Source organism: Stigmatopora nigra, chromosome 17 (genome assembly GCF_051989575.1).
Source record: "Stigmatopora nigra isolate UIUO_SnigA chromosome 17, RoL_Snig_1.1, whole genome shotgun sequence".
NCBI lineage: Eukaryota > Metazoa > Chordata > Actinopteri > Syngnathiformes > Syngnathidae > Stigmatopora > Stigmatopora nigra.
The window spans coordinates 2,465,169-2,477,539 of NC_135524.1; the positions used below are offsets into that span (position 1 = coordinate 2,465,169).

The following is a 12,371-nucleotide window of genomic DNA, read 5'->3' on the forward strand; positions in this document are numbered from 1 at the left end:
CCTAACTTGACTGCCAAGAAATCAATGGTGCCTTAAGCCCTAGAAAACCCTGGAGAGTCGCCTCCAGATCCTAAAGACAACAAGGCGATCGATATCAAAGTAGAGACAAGAACTCACTTAACAAATTGACCATTGACCACAATTGACATCCAATCAAAGTCCATTAATTAAAAACGTTGACTTTAAACATTTGACTTTGCCCATTTAGAGCGTTAATAATAAGACTTCTTCATGCACTTTCCACTTAGGGTGAGCTTGGAGCTGCAGGGCCAAGAGGTGAAGATGGTCCTGAGGGCCCCAAGGGTCGTTCAGGTCTCCCTGGAGATAACGGCCCTCTTGGCCCATCTGGCGAAAAGGTAAAGAAGCGAGCACGATCCTTTGGGTAAAACAGAGCCTCCATCATGTGTGTATATATTCTTTATCGTCACAGGGTAAACTCGGAGTGCCCGGCTTACCCGGATACCCCGGAAGACAAGGGCCAAAGGTAAAACTTACTTGTCCAATCAATAGATTGCCACTTTGTATATTTGTATTGATAATTGCAATTGTCAACCATTGCCTAGTGCCCTAAAAATAGCTAGGATAGGCTCTGGCACCCCCTTCCACAATCATACTACATAAGGATGAATATAATGTGTTTGTCCTCATAGGGATCTCAAGGTTTCCAAGGCTTCCCTGGTGCTAACGGAGAGAAAGGAACCCGGGTATGATTATTCTACCTTTGTGATTGTTCAACCTAAGTTTCTTATGAAGTAGAAAACTGAGTTTTCACTCCTGGCTGACTTCCATTCTGTCCACAGGGAACGGCGGGAAAGCCGGGACCACGTGGCCAGCGAGGACCGACGGTACGTGCCTTAGTCAGCAGAGTCGTGACACTAACAGATGGCCATCTTGGCACTGAGATTCAACTTGGTGGGAATCTGATGGCCTTGCGATAAAATGTAACTATTCCTTGTTTTCTTGCAGGGACCTCGTGGAGAAAGAGGACCGAGGGGACCCACCGGAAAAGCTGGCCCAAAAGTGCGCCTAACCAATTGACTTGAAATGTCACATTCATTCTCTAATTTTTATCATACTTGTCAATGAAAAAATGTACTTACGGTTAATCCCTTTCTTCAGGGCACTTCAGGGACTGATGGACCACCAGGACCTCCCGGCGAGAGGGTAAATGCCTTGATCTCTCTGTTCCCGTTTCCTTTAATAATGAGCGCTGTTGTTTCTGTGTCAGGGTCTTCCAGGACCTCAAGGACCAACGGGATTCCACGGACCAAAAGGGCCACCAGGGCCTGCCGGTAAAGAGGGACTTCCAGGACACCCTGGACAGAGAGGAGAAACTGTGAGTGGTCACCTTCTAAAAAGAACTAAAAACAAAACAAGACAAATATTTGTCACTTAAGCTAAGTCGTTTTCTCTTCTAATTTTGCATTATGCAGGGTTTCCAAGGAAAGACTGGACCTCCAGGCCCTCCTGGCGTAGTCGGACCTCAGGTGGGCGTTTAGTCTTTCCACAAAGCAATTTTATCCCAGTTGTCATAAAAATGTTTCAAGAAGTCAACTATTGTAACCCTTATTGTGCAGGGACCAACAGGAGAGACTGGACCAATGGGAGATCGAGGCCACCCGGGACCCCCGGGTCCACCCGGAGAGCAGGGTCTTCCCGGAAGTGCCGGAAAGGAAGGCGCTAAGGTTTGTTTTGTTTCCAATTTCTTATTATTTATGGCTTCATAATTGAAAATGACTTTAAAGTAATTGTACTTTTTCTGAATTGACTTTAACTCTTTATGGGATTGTGTCTTCCCACCAAAAGGGCGATCCAGGACCCTCTGGCCCCGCTGGTAAAGACGGCCCACCTGGCCCACGAGGTTTCCCAGGAGAACGAGGCCTTCCCGGCCCCGTGGTCAGTATCATTTTCTGTTCCAATGTCATTGCATAACACTTGTAGGCAGTCAAAAGACCTTGAGTGGGCTAGAGTTGATCTACAACGCTATCCAGCCTCGTTTGTTTAGAACTCAGTGCACAAAGTCTTGCTTGTTATGTAACCTTCTTCTACTCTCACATTCAGCTAGAAAGAAACATTGTGGAGGCTTAAGCATTGTTTTGAAAGCTTTGTTTTTGTTTTTAGGGAGCTCACGGTTTGAAAGGCAACGAGGGTCCAAATGGTCCTCCTGGCCCAGCTGTAAGTATTGCCACAACCTGAATAAATTACTCATTAATTTCAGATTTCAACTAAAAAATGTATAGTACTGTGTTAAGATGAATTTATCAAGAACATAATTTATAAGCAATGAATGCATTATGTTTGGTTATAACATTACTTCTAGTTTTTAAATTGCATAGCACGATATTTCTGGGACTTTATTCCCTTACCTCTAAATTAGCCACTAGAAAATGTCAAAAAACCCAACTTGACTTTAATATTTTGCATTAAAGGGTTCTCCAGGTGAACGTGGTCCTGCTGGCCCCGCTGGACCCACCGGCTTGCCCGGACGCCCCGGCCCTCAGGGCCCCCCAGGCCCAGCCGGAGAGAAAGGTGGACCGGTAAGAAAACTTTTCATGAAAGGAACTGAATACTACATCCAAAGACAAAAAAAGAGCCTTTGATATTTAAAAGTACTATTTAGAATTCTGAATCTGAAAGTCTTAAATTCTTCTCAGGGAGAGAAAGGACCTCTAGGCCCAGCTGGAAGAGATGGTATTCAGGGACCAGTGGGTCTGCCAGGACCTGGAGGACCCCCTGGACCACCAGGAGAGGATGGAGACAAGGTAGGATAGAACTTTCAAAACAAGTTTTTGAATACTTACACTTAAAATGTCGAGTCGATGTCATATTTGTGATGTCTACGTTCCTCAGGGAGAACTTGGAGAACCTGGCCAGAAAGGAAGCAAAGGGGACAAAGGCGAACATGTGAGTACATTTGCTTATTTACTTCATATATAATAATCTGTAATCAATACTTGACACTTACCTTCAAATATAACAGGGTCCTCCAGGCCCAACTGGACCACAAGGACCCGTCGGAGCTCCTGGTCCTGCAGTGAGTATATTCATTCCAAGACTCCACTTGTTGTTAAATGAGCCATCGTTGACATCTCTATTTTCTTCGGGTTTGTAGGGAGCAGATGGCGAACCCGGTCCCAGAGGTCAGCAAGGTCTTTTCGGCCAGAAGGGAGATGAAGGATCCAGAGGATTCCCCGGACCTCCAGGTCCAGTTGGTCTGCAGGTAAGAAATAGTAAAAATGTGGTGAGTAAAGTGTCATTTTGACAGATTGTCTTACTGTTGTTTTCTGCAGGGTTTGCCCGGTCCTGCTGGCGAGAAAGGAGAAACAGGCGACGTTGGTCAGATGGTAAGACATGATAAACCGTAACACTCTACAAAGATAATTTTTCTTGCAACTTTTAACATTGTTATGGCCATTTTTCTGAAGGGTCCACCTGGCCCACCTGGACCAAGAGGTCCATCCGGACCACCTGGTGCTGATGGCCCTCAGGGACCTCCTGGTGGTATTGGCAATCCTGGTGCTGTTGGTGAGAAAGTAAGTTTTCTTATTTTATTGGTTTATTTATTTTATGATACTTTTGTCCATCTTTAAAAGCTGTTTTTTCTCTTTGGGAAGCATACAAATTTTAGCTTTTGGCTGTTCCAGAATTGAGCTCCGATTGAGGAGATGAATTGTGGCAAATGAAACTTTTGCTAGTTCAAGTTTCTTTCTTGCCCCAGACGGGTAGGAGAATTGCAAACAGGCGAACGTTACGTCCCTGGAGTTTGATTTAAGACGAGAGTGTTGTGTACAAACAGTTTGCATGGCTGCTCAGTCAGTACAACAAACAGCTCGCATCTGTTGGGTGACTAATTTGTTCATTAACGTCATAAGTCAGTTGTCGGTAGAAAGGCAGAAAAGACCACAAAAAATGGTAGAGATTTTTCAGTAAATCCTTTTCATTAATGCACCTGTTGTGTCAAAATCACAACCAAGACTGGTCCTGTATCTGCTGTTTACCATAAGTCACAAAGAGAATCCCAAGATCGAGACCAAGACAATAGAAAAGAAGAATTTTACAGACAATGCGAAAAAGGATTGTTACTAGCTCTACATTTTCTGGGGGTTTAAAATCCTTTACTACCTCCATTGACAGAAAGGCAGTGTCAGGCCAAATTTATTCCTCCATTCCATATTGGAGGAGTTTAGAAAGAAAAGCAAGCCCTAAAAAACAGTCGACTTTCAAAAGGGAATACATGGAAAATTGCTGGTGCCATTATTACCCCAAAAAAATGATACGTCTTACAGGCTACTGATAGCTTGATCCTCTCCCTTGCGAAATGACAACATAGCGCAATCACATCTCTCTTTGGGCTAATGACACTTCCGCCGAAATGGCACTTTTACGAGGCGGAACATCAGCATAATAACGCCGCTGAGTATCTGTCAGTCATGCTGGCACTTGGGCCGTTGTCAGCAGATGAGAAGCGGTCATCCCCCGGGGGGATCTAAAGCAAAGAGATAGGGTTTTTATTCATAAAAATGGAGATTGGCGTCACTGTGCAGCGCACTAGTGGGTCATATCGCTGGGGTTATTAATTTCACCAGATAACCCCTTGCCGAAGGATTTACTGTCACAAGGATTCTTTTTTTTAATGCCATCGTCGGTATATCTTGAAATGTCTCTTACCCTTTTGCTTGGACACTTTCTAGGGAGACTCTGGGGAGACAGGAGAACCAGGTCTCCAGGGAGATGGTGGTCCACCAGTAAGTGACTTTACCTTATCAGCATTTAAATATTTTAGCAAATCCTGCAAAAATCAACTTGTTTTAATCATTATAGGGACCAAGAGGAGAGCGAGGAGAAAAAGGAGAGTCCGGCCCAGCTGGTACTGCTGGACCACCTGGACCAAAGGGTCCCCCTGGAGATGATGGTCCTAAAGGCAGCCCTGTAAGTCCTCGTGTGGTATCGTCTCTCAGTTCACAGTTTTAATGGAAGTTGGTTTTAAAGCGACTGTGTGAACTTTCAGGGTCCAAGCGGATTCCCTGGAGATCCAGGACCTCCCGGAGAGACCGGTCCTGCTGTATGTGTCGACTGTGATTGAGCTAAGTGTGCTTAGTTTGTGCTTTGAGAATAAAAGTTTGGTTGTATTTGACAGGGTTTGGATGGGCCAGCTGGGGACAAGGGTGATGACGGAGAGGCCGGTCAGGCTGTAAGTGAATGATGATTGCCTATTAATTTTGTTGTTGAAGTCCATTTCCTTTTTCAAGTTATAAAATTTCACTTTTAGGGTTCCCCTGGACCAACTGGAGAGTCTGGTCCATCTGGACCACCAGGAAAGAGAGTGAGTACACTCTTAACATGGCCTTTTTCTAACTACTCTCATATTCCAAATCAATGATTATGCTACTTTTTCTGCAATTAGGGACCAGCTGGTGTTAGAGGTCCTGAGGGAAGACAAGGGGAGAAGGGTACCAAGGTAAATGAAGAATTAGTATTATGTCTATTATTATTGTAAAAACAAGAACCTAAGCTGAAACTAATTTCTTGCACTTCAAAAGGGAGAAGCAGGCTTGGAAGGTCCTCAAGGAAAGACAGGTCCTGTTGGACCTCAAGGATCACCTGGAAAAACTGGTTCTGAAGGCCTGAGGGGAATCCCTGGCCCCGTTGTAAGTTTTAAAATTGCAAGAAAATCAAGTTCTGGTTTCCCAGGGGCCCAACATCACCACTAATTATTTGTACTCAGGGGGAGCAAGGTCTACCTGGTGCTCCTGGTCCAGATGGACCTCCCGGGCCAATGGTCAGTTTGCCTTTAATGCGTTAGTCTTTATGTTTTTTTGAGAATCAAGTAATGGAACTGATACGTCCTTTAAAATTTACAGGGTCCTCCGGGCTTAGCTGGTTTGAGAGGAGACTCTGGTGTCAAGGGAGAGAAGGTGAGCCCAGAAATTGTAGCCACAAAGACTAATGGACTCATTTCCTGGCCGATTGATCAGCTCTGTTGGTTGCCCGCAGCCATCAAACCATTACAGCACTAGCTGCCACTTAGATGAATGAAGGTGCTAAGATCTATGCACGTGATAGTTATAGGGAGTGTGCTTTTTTTTCTTCAGGGCCATCCTGGTCTTATTGGACTTATCGGACCACCGGGCGAGCAAGGAGAAAAGGGTGATAGAGGTCTTCCAGGACCGGCAGGAACTGGAGGTCCCAAAGGAGATAATGTGAGTAACCCTGAGGGATTTGGCTAGGATTTAGAAACTATTGTGAACAATCTGTGAGTAATTTATTTGAGGAAAAACACCGCAAATAATTCTGTTCTGCTACTCATCTCTTTCTATAGGGAATTGCTGGTCCTTCTGGTCCACTTGGTCCTCTTGGCCCACCTGGATTCCCTGTAAGCTTCTGCAAATCATTCTTAATTTGATCCTTTGACATATTACCATCTATAAACTTTGTGTTTGCAGGGTCCTCCTGGTCCCAAAGGTGCTAAAGGCTCATCTGTAAGTTGTCCGAAAAAATAAGCGCAGTCAGATGACTTTTAAAAGTTATATAACTGAAGATTCCTTTAACTGATTTGTTAGGGTCAAACTGGACCTAAAGGAGAGACTGGTACACCTGGAATTCAAGGCCCTCCAGTAAGTCAAGACATGTTTTGAACTAGCTAGATCTAAATGATTCTGATGGGTTCTTAAACAACTCTTTCCTCTTACTGTAACAGGGACCCCCAGGCGATGTCATCCACCCACTGCCCCTCCAGGCCTCTACCAAGGGTCGCACGCGTAGAAACATTGACGCCAGTCAGATGATGGATGATGAGGCAGGGGATGCTAACTACAAGGACTATGACGACGGCATGGAGGAGATCTTTGGCTCACTTAACTCACTTAAACTGGAGATCGAGCAGATGAAACACCCTCTAGGCACACAGACTAACCCTGCCAGGACCTGCAAGGACCTACAGTTATGCCATCCAGACTTCCCAGATGGTTGGTAGCCACGATGTTAAAGATATATAACAGTTTTGCAACTATCTGGGTATAATTCAATGCCCTGTGGCCAATGTTTACATGGAAAACTTTGGATTTCGGTGAAGGTCGAATGAAATACATACCTGTGGACTTTCTCTTCAGGTGAATACTGGATCGATCCCAACCAAGGTTGCTCCAGAGACTCCTTCAAGGTTTACTGTAACTTCACAGCCGGCGAGAGTTGCATCTTCCCTGACAAGAAATCGGAAGGGGTGAGTTAACATGCTGCCATTTTAAGTCTTAGAGCTGGTAATACAACTCCGATACCAGTGCTCATATGACTTCATACATGATCAGAGTACAGATTTTGACAGCAAACCGTGTTATTTCCACTCTGGTAACCATATTACCAGTGAGCATGAGTGCGGAGACGACGTTACAGTTTTGACATACTCCTCTCCTCACATTTCTTTGGCTTGATTAATTTCCAAACACGTCGGCATGGAGACAGAAACAATTTAACCAGATTTTTGCTTCACGTAAAGACAAGAGCGGCTGTGCAATCCGCCTGTCAGGAGGGAAGGCTGCGTGGTAGCCATTTTAATGAGGCCTTGCTTCAAGCCCATCACTCGCTAACTAAAGCCAACGAGAAATGGCCTAAGTTGCCTTAAGAAAGAAAAATAGAGATAAAATTCTGCAATGTCAAAGCTTGGCTTTGGTCAAAGACTTACTGTCTAGAGGCGGGAAGTATATAAACATGTCATTGTTTGAATTTTTCTGATGACTTTTTATAATTTTTTATATAGAAGGCGTTAAAAAAAAATCTCAGAATCAATTACCTGCAATATCAAAATGTTAAACATGATGGAAGAATTATCGATGCTGACTACAGATTTAGGGAAGTACAATATTTCTAATTCATAGCTTAATTTGAAAGAATAATGACATTGTCAGCTCCAAAATGAAAGGCTAATCATTCACAGTTGTCATCATAATTTACAGTTTTTTATGACTCATTTCCCAATATAAGTTAAGGGTCATGGTCACATTTTGAATGCATAAAAATCAAGGCTATCTTCCTTTTTCCTCATAATGTGATAAAATCCCCAAATAAGTAAATTAGTCTACATCTTCCCCTTCTGACAACATACCTTAATTTCTTATTCCAACATTACTCTGGAAATCCTTATTCCTTTAACCATATATTTCCCAAGCCTTAAAGATTTATCTTCTTTCTATAAACACTATTCTTCAAATCTATACATCATGGCAGCTCTTCTACCAATTGATGACAGTTTTAATACCAAGCTGTAAAACCCTAGTTGACACTTTGAGCACTGAGGTCGACTGGTCTTTAAATAGCACCGTGGCAAAGCGCCCAACGGGCTACGCTGTCTTCTTTCATCCATGTGTACACTGCAGTAGCAATTAGCTGCCAGCTGCAGTTGGTCTATTCCGCTATTCCGCTATTCCGGCAGGTGTGGACAGCTACCCTCACTCATCACCACCCCCCTGAGAACCAGCATGATTGAGAAAAGGGTGAACAAATCATCCCTCCCTGGTAGTCAACACTAACCATTTTTTTCCCTTCCTGTCGATCCGTACCCCCCACCTAGGCTAGAGTCACCTCCTGGTTAAAGGAGAAACCCGGCTCCTGGTTCAGTGAATTCAAACGTGGTAAACTGGTAAGCTGGCCTACAACCATTCCCATTCCCTGAATGTCTGTTATATGGTTTTTCCAGAGCAAAATGGCAAAATGGCCCAAAGACTCACCAGGCACATGGTATAGTCACTACAAGAGAGGTTCTCTGGTAAGTGGCCCCCCCCAGACTGGGATAGCGTGGGGCCCAAGAACGTGCATGGCAATTCCTGGATTTACTGTTATGATGTTGGCGCATGACTTGGGATGAAATGCATGATTTTTTAGTACAAAGTGCAGAAAGGAGAAAGACGGATGGACTGGTGGATGGGGAGTCCAATCCTGCTGCTAGCCTGTCATAAGTCCCTAAAGAGTGGGTTGGTGTTCATATATCCTGACAATGCAAACCAGTTTTAGAAATGCAGCATCACTGATAAAGGCTATGCCGATTGGAATTAAAGCTAAAACTTATGCAAATTATCTGCTGATGAATTAAACTTTGGGTGGAAACAATGCAAGTTCAGTGGGTCAGGGTACTCGGAAACCAGGCACTCTTGGGTTTCTAGGAAACTCTTATGATGATGAGGTAATGTTGGGGGAAATTGGGGGAAAAGCATGACAACCCTGACTCTTGAGCCACAGTATCAAGACTCCACAGTTAACAGTTATATGGTGACCTTTCAATTAAATCTGTTTAAATCTGACAATGATGGTTAATCCATCATTTAATATAACTATCTGTAGAAGTACTATGTAATTGCACTGACATTTAAACTTTTCAACAGTCTCTCACATTTCCACCAAACATACTCGGGTTACTTTACAAACACATTTTCAGAATACATCCTATCAATACCCAAAATAAACAACATGCAGATAGGTCATATGACATTTTGACACCATGTTTACCACATCTGGTAAATCTGTAACAATTCAGAATGTTCATAGCAATTTTACAGTTGCACTGCAATGCAGTAAAACAATTTCAATCTGATTACTATGGCTCAAGAGACGCATGTAAATGAACGAATGAAATGCATGGCAAAGAAATGGTGACAAAAGAACGCTCTATTCTGCTGGCTGCCATTCTGCATGTACACAGTAAGTTTGTCGTGGAAGACAAAGCTACATTGTGGACTGTAACGGGATTTCTCATGGTTGGTATACAAATGTGAGTTACGGTTGTGATGAAGGTAAATAAGTCAATTAAGGATGACTAACTGATAAATTCATTGTTGTTCTAGAATAATGATTATTATTTTTTAAATCAGGATGAACATTGTGATAAAAATGTTTCCCATAAGTTAAATGTTTTTCTATTGATAATGTGGCAAATTTATAAGAGCAATTTTGCTTCTTGGCAATCTGGGTTCTTCCTTGTTTTATCACCCACCATCTTTTCTTTCCGAACTACAAATTGTACTTGTAAATAAAACTATAACTCTCTTCTTTAATGCCAGCTCTCCTACGTGGACGCTGAGGGCAACCCCATCGGCGTGGTGCAGATGACTTTCATGCGCCTGCTGAGTGCCTCCGCCCGCCAAAACCTAACGTACAGTTGCCACCAATCTGTGGCCTGGCACGACGTGGATGGCGACAATTACGACAAGGCCATCCGCCTACTGGGCTCCAACGATGAGGAGATGTCCTACGATAACAACCCGTACATTCGAGCCGTAATGGACGGCTGCGCGGTAAGAAAAGTGGGCGCCATTATTCCTCATATGGTTGTTTATCTAAGACCAAGATGTCCCCAAAACATTTCCATGACCCCTTTGACAAAAATTAAAACAGTCTCATGACAGGCCTAAGTAGCTAAAATGTACTGGATACCAAAAAACTTTTTCAAGTTATCGCCATGGTCTGTAGAAATAAAAAAATATGTTTAGAGTCCATTAGTAGCCAGCTAGAAGATATAATCCACCTCTACAAAACAGATGACAACAGAATTAGGTAGACTAGGAAGGCTAGAAATTCAATTAAAGATAGATTAAGTTAAAGACACCAATGCTATAAGCAGCAAAGCAGCCCCAGAGTGTTTTACATGTTTTACAATAGGGAAAGTGTACATTTCTGGGCTGAATTAAACCCTTTTTTCCCATTTTTCCTTTTTCCCCACAGCTGAAAAAGGGCTACGACAGGACAGTCCTGGAAATCAACACTCCCAAAGTGGAGCAGGTGCCATTTGTGGACATTATGTTCAACGACTTTGGCGGCCAAACGCAGAAGTTCGGTTTCGAAGTGGGCCCTGTCTGCTTCCTCGGCTAAAAACTGAGTAAACATCTGGAGGTTCCAAAAAAAAAACATTAAAAAAGAAATAAAAAAAATAAAATAAAAGAACGAAAAGCAGCAGCAACAACAACAACACTTATTTTTTTTGTTTCTAGGACAATTCCGTTTGTAAAAATGTTTTTTTTTTCCATTAAGCAAAATTCTGTGGGATGAAAGAAAATAACCTTGCAACCTCAGCGTGCCTTTTTCATTTTCGCAACTGGATGATCACATTCCACGTGTCATCTCCTACCGCCACGGACTCCATTTTGGCTCCCTTCACTACCTTTCCTGTCACGCTTGTTCTTTGCTTTATTGTTGGGAGCTTTGTTTTGTGCATAATTGCCCCCTACCCCTGTTTTGTTTTATAAATATATATAAATATATAAATAATTTTTATGTTTGTAAGTACATTCTGTATATTGATCCTGGTGTTTGTTTTATTGCTCTACTGAATTAAAAAAAAACGCATGTGACTCCATCCAATGGGCGAATGCACCCATGACATCATCATCATCATCGTCAGCAACGATGAAGAAAACCAGTTTTAAAAAGAAGAAAAATGCGAAAACAACAACAACAACAATAAAAAATAAACAACAGGATGTTTGGATGAATGGAAATTTAAAGTAAAACCAAAAATTGACCAAAAATCAGACGAACTTGGGTGCTATTTTTTCTTCTTCTGTGGTGCTACACTTTATATTTTTCCTGGTGGATCTTTTTGCTGCATATTGTACGCTTTATTATTTTTTCCTCTCAGCCGATCTGCTTGAATTTCGTGAATCGGAGCACCAAAAAAAAGGAATCCAAAGAGTATTATTTTGTTGTTGCTTATGACAAAATCCCATGCCAAAAAAAAAACGTTTTTAAGTCATCTTTTCGTATGGGAAAGGTGCTTTTTTTCTCCCTCTTCTGATACAGGTTTCTATTTTAATAAATGTTCAACCTATGCACTCTTTTACGCTTATGACCACTAGTATTGCACCAAAATTTTCTACAGCCTCACACATTTTTTTTTAAATAAAAACATTAATAAACAAACATGACTTGAACAATTTCTCAATCTGTTCGGGAAGATTTTTCAGTGTGAAACCTGTGTAAGGATAAAAAATGATTTTTTTACCCATTTTTTTGGTTTAAAATGTCAATAAATCCAAGTTTACTGTGGCCATCCACTCTTTTGTATGTCTTTTGAAGCATTAAAACTCATCTGTATGCATGAAATGGTTAAGTTTGCTCTCTTGTTGTCATCACCGTTCTATATTTATTGTATTATTTAATAAAAATAAATAAAAAAATGACATCACAAAATCTAAGTGTAAAGAGAACATCCCAATATTTAAACTTGTAACCCTGTTATTATTTGACTTGTCTTTGTTGTTGCTGCTTAAACTTTTCCGATGAATTCCAGAAAAAACACGTAAACAACTTAAGGACAGATTTATCGGAACTTATTTTGTTGGGAAAAAAAACACAATGAGTTTGCACATGATACGATACACATAAAAAAG

General features: G+C 42.0%; 1 protein-coding gene and 1 long non-coding RNA gene across 3 annotated transcripts in view; one reads left to right on the plus strand and one right to left on the minus strand.

Annotated features, from left to right (window-relative positions):
* Positions 1-1,310, minus strand: part of LOC144210232 (uncharacterized) — a 37,254-nt gene extending 35,944 nt beyond the window's left edge. The window contains exon 1 of the long non-coding RNA XR_013329337.1: positions 1,101-1,310. This is a non-coding gene — a long non-coding RNA (uncharacterized LOC144210232). The remainder of the gene's footprint in view (positions 1-1,100) is intronic.
* Positions 1-12,027, plus strand: part of col5a1 (procollagen, type V, alpha 1) — a 41,236-nt gene extending 29,209 nt beyond the window's left edge. Inside the window, exons 31-66 of one of the 2 annotated variants that reach the window (XM_077736776.1) lie at positions 249-356; positions 431-484; positions 651-704; positions 801-845; positions 967-1,020; positions 1,120-1,164; positions 1,229-1,336; positions 1,434-1,487; positions 1,578-1,685; positions 1,807-1,896; positions 2,122-2,175; positions 2,430-2,537; positions 2,655-2,762; positions 2,851-2,904; positions 2,981-3,034; positions 3,113-3,220; positions 3,291-3,344; positions 3,426-3,533; positions 4,692-4,745; positions 4,822-4,929; positions 5,009-5,062; positions 5,138-5,191; positions 5,270-5,323; positions 5,405-5,458; positions 5,541-5,648; positions 5,726-5,779; positions 5,862-5,915; positions 6,093-6,200; positions 6,320-6,373; positions 6,444-6,479; positions 6,561-6,614; positions 6,698-6,965; positions 7,110-7,219; positions 8,564-8,632; positions 10,047-10,280; positions 10,708-12,027. In XM_077736776.1, coding sequence (XP_077592902.1) covers positions 249-356; positions 431-484; positions 651-704; positions 801-845; positions 967-1,020; positions 1,120-1,164; positions 1,229-1,336; positions 1,434-1,487; positions 1,578-1,685; positions 1,807-1,896; positions 2,122-2,175; positions 2,430-2,537; positions 2,655-2,762; positions 2,851-2,904; positions 2,981-3,034; positions 3,113-3,220; positions 3,291-3,344; positions 3,426-3,533; positions 4,692-4,745; positions 4,822-4,929; positions 5,009-5,062; positions 5,138-5,191; positions 5,270-5,323; positions 5,405-5,458; positions 5,541-5,648; positions 5,726-5,779; positions 5,862-5,915; positions 6,093-6,200; positions 6,320-6,373; positions 6,444-6,479; positions 6,561-6,614; positions 6,698-6,965; positions 7,110-7,219; positions 8,564-8,632; positions 10,047-10,280; positions 10,708-10,854 — 3,042 coding nt within the window. In that variant the 3' untranslated portion in view covers positions 10,855-12,027. Of the gene's footprint in view, positions 1-248; positions 357-430; positions 485-650; positions 705-800; positions 846-966; positions 1,021-1,119; positions 1,165-1,228; positions 1,337-1,433; positions 1,488-1,577; positions 1,686-1,806; positions 1,897-2,121; positions 2,176-2,429; positions 2,538-2,654; positions 2,763-2,850; positions 2,905-2,980; positions 3,035-3,112; positions 3,221-3,290; positions 3,345-3,425; positions 3,534-4,691; positions 4,746-4,821; positions 4,930-5,008; positions 5,063-5,137; positions 5,192-5,269; positions 5,324-5,404; positions 5,459-5,540; positions 5,649-5,725; positions 5,780-5,861; positions 5,916-6,092; positions 6,201-6,319; positions 6,374-6,443; positions 6,480-6,560; positions 6,615-6,697; positions 6,966-7,109; positions 7,220-8,563; positions 8,633-8,689; positions 8,759-10,046; positions 10,281-10,707 lie in introns of both variants that reach the window. The other variant, XM_077736777.1, reaches the window with a different exon arrangement.
* The last annotated feature ends 344 nt before the right edge of the window (positions 12,028-12,371 follow it).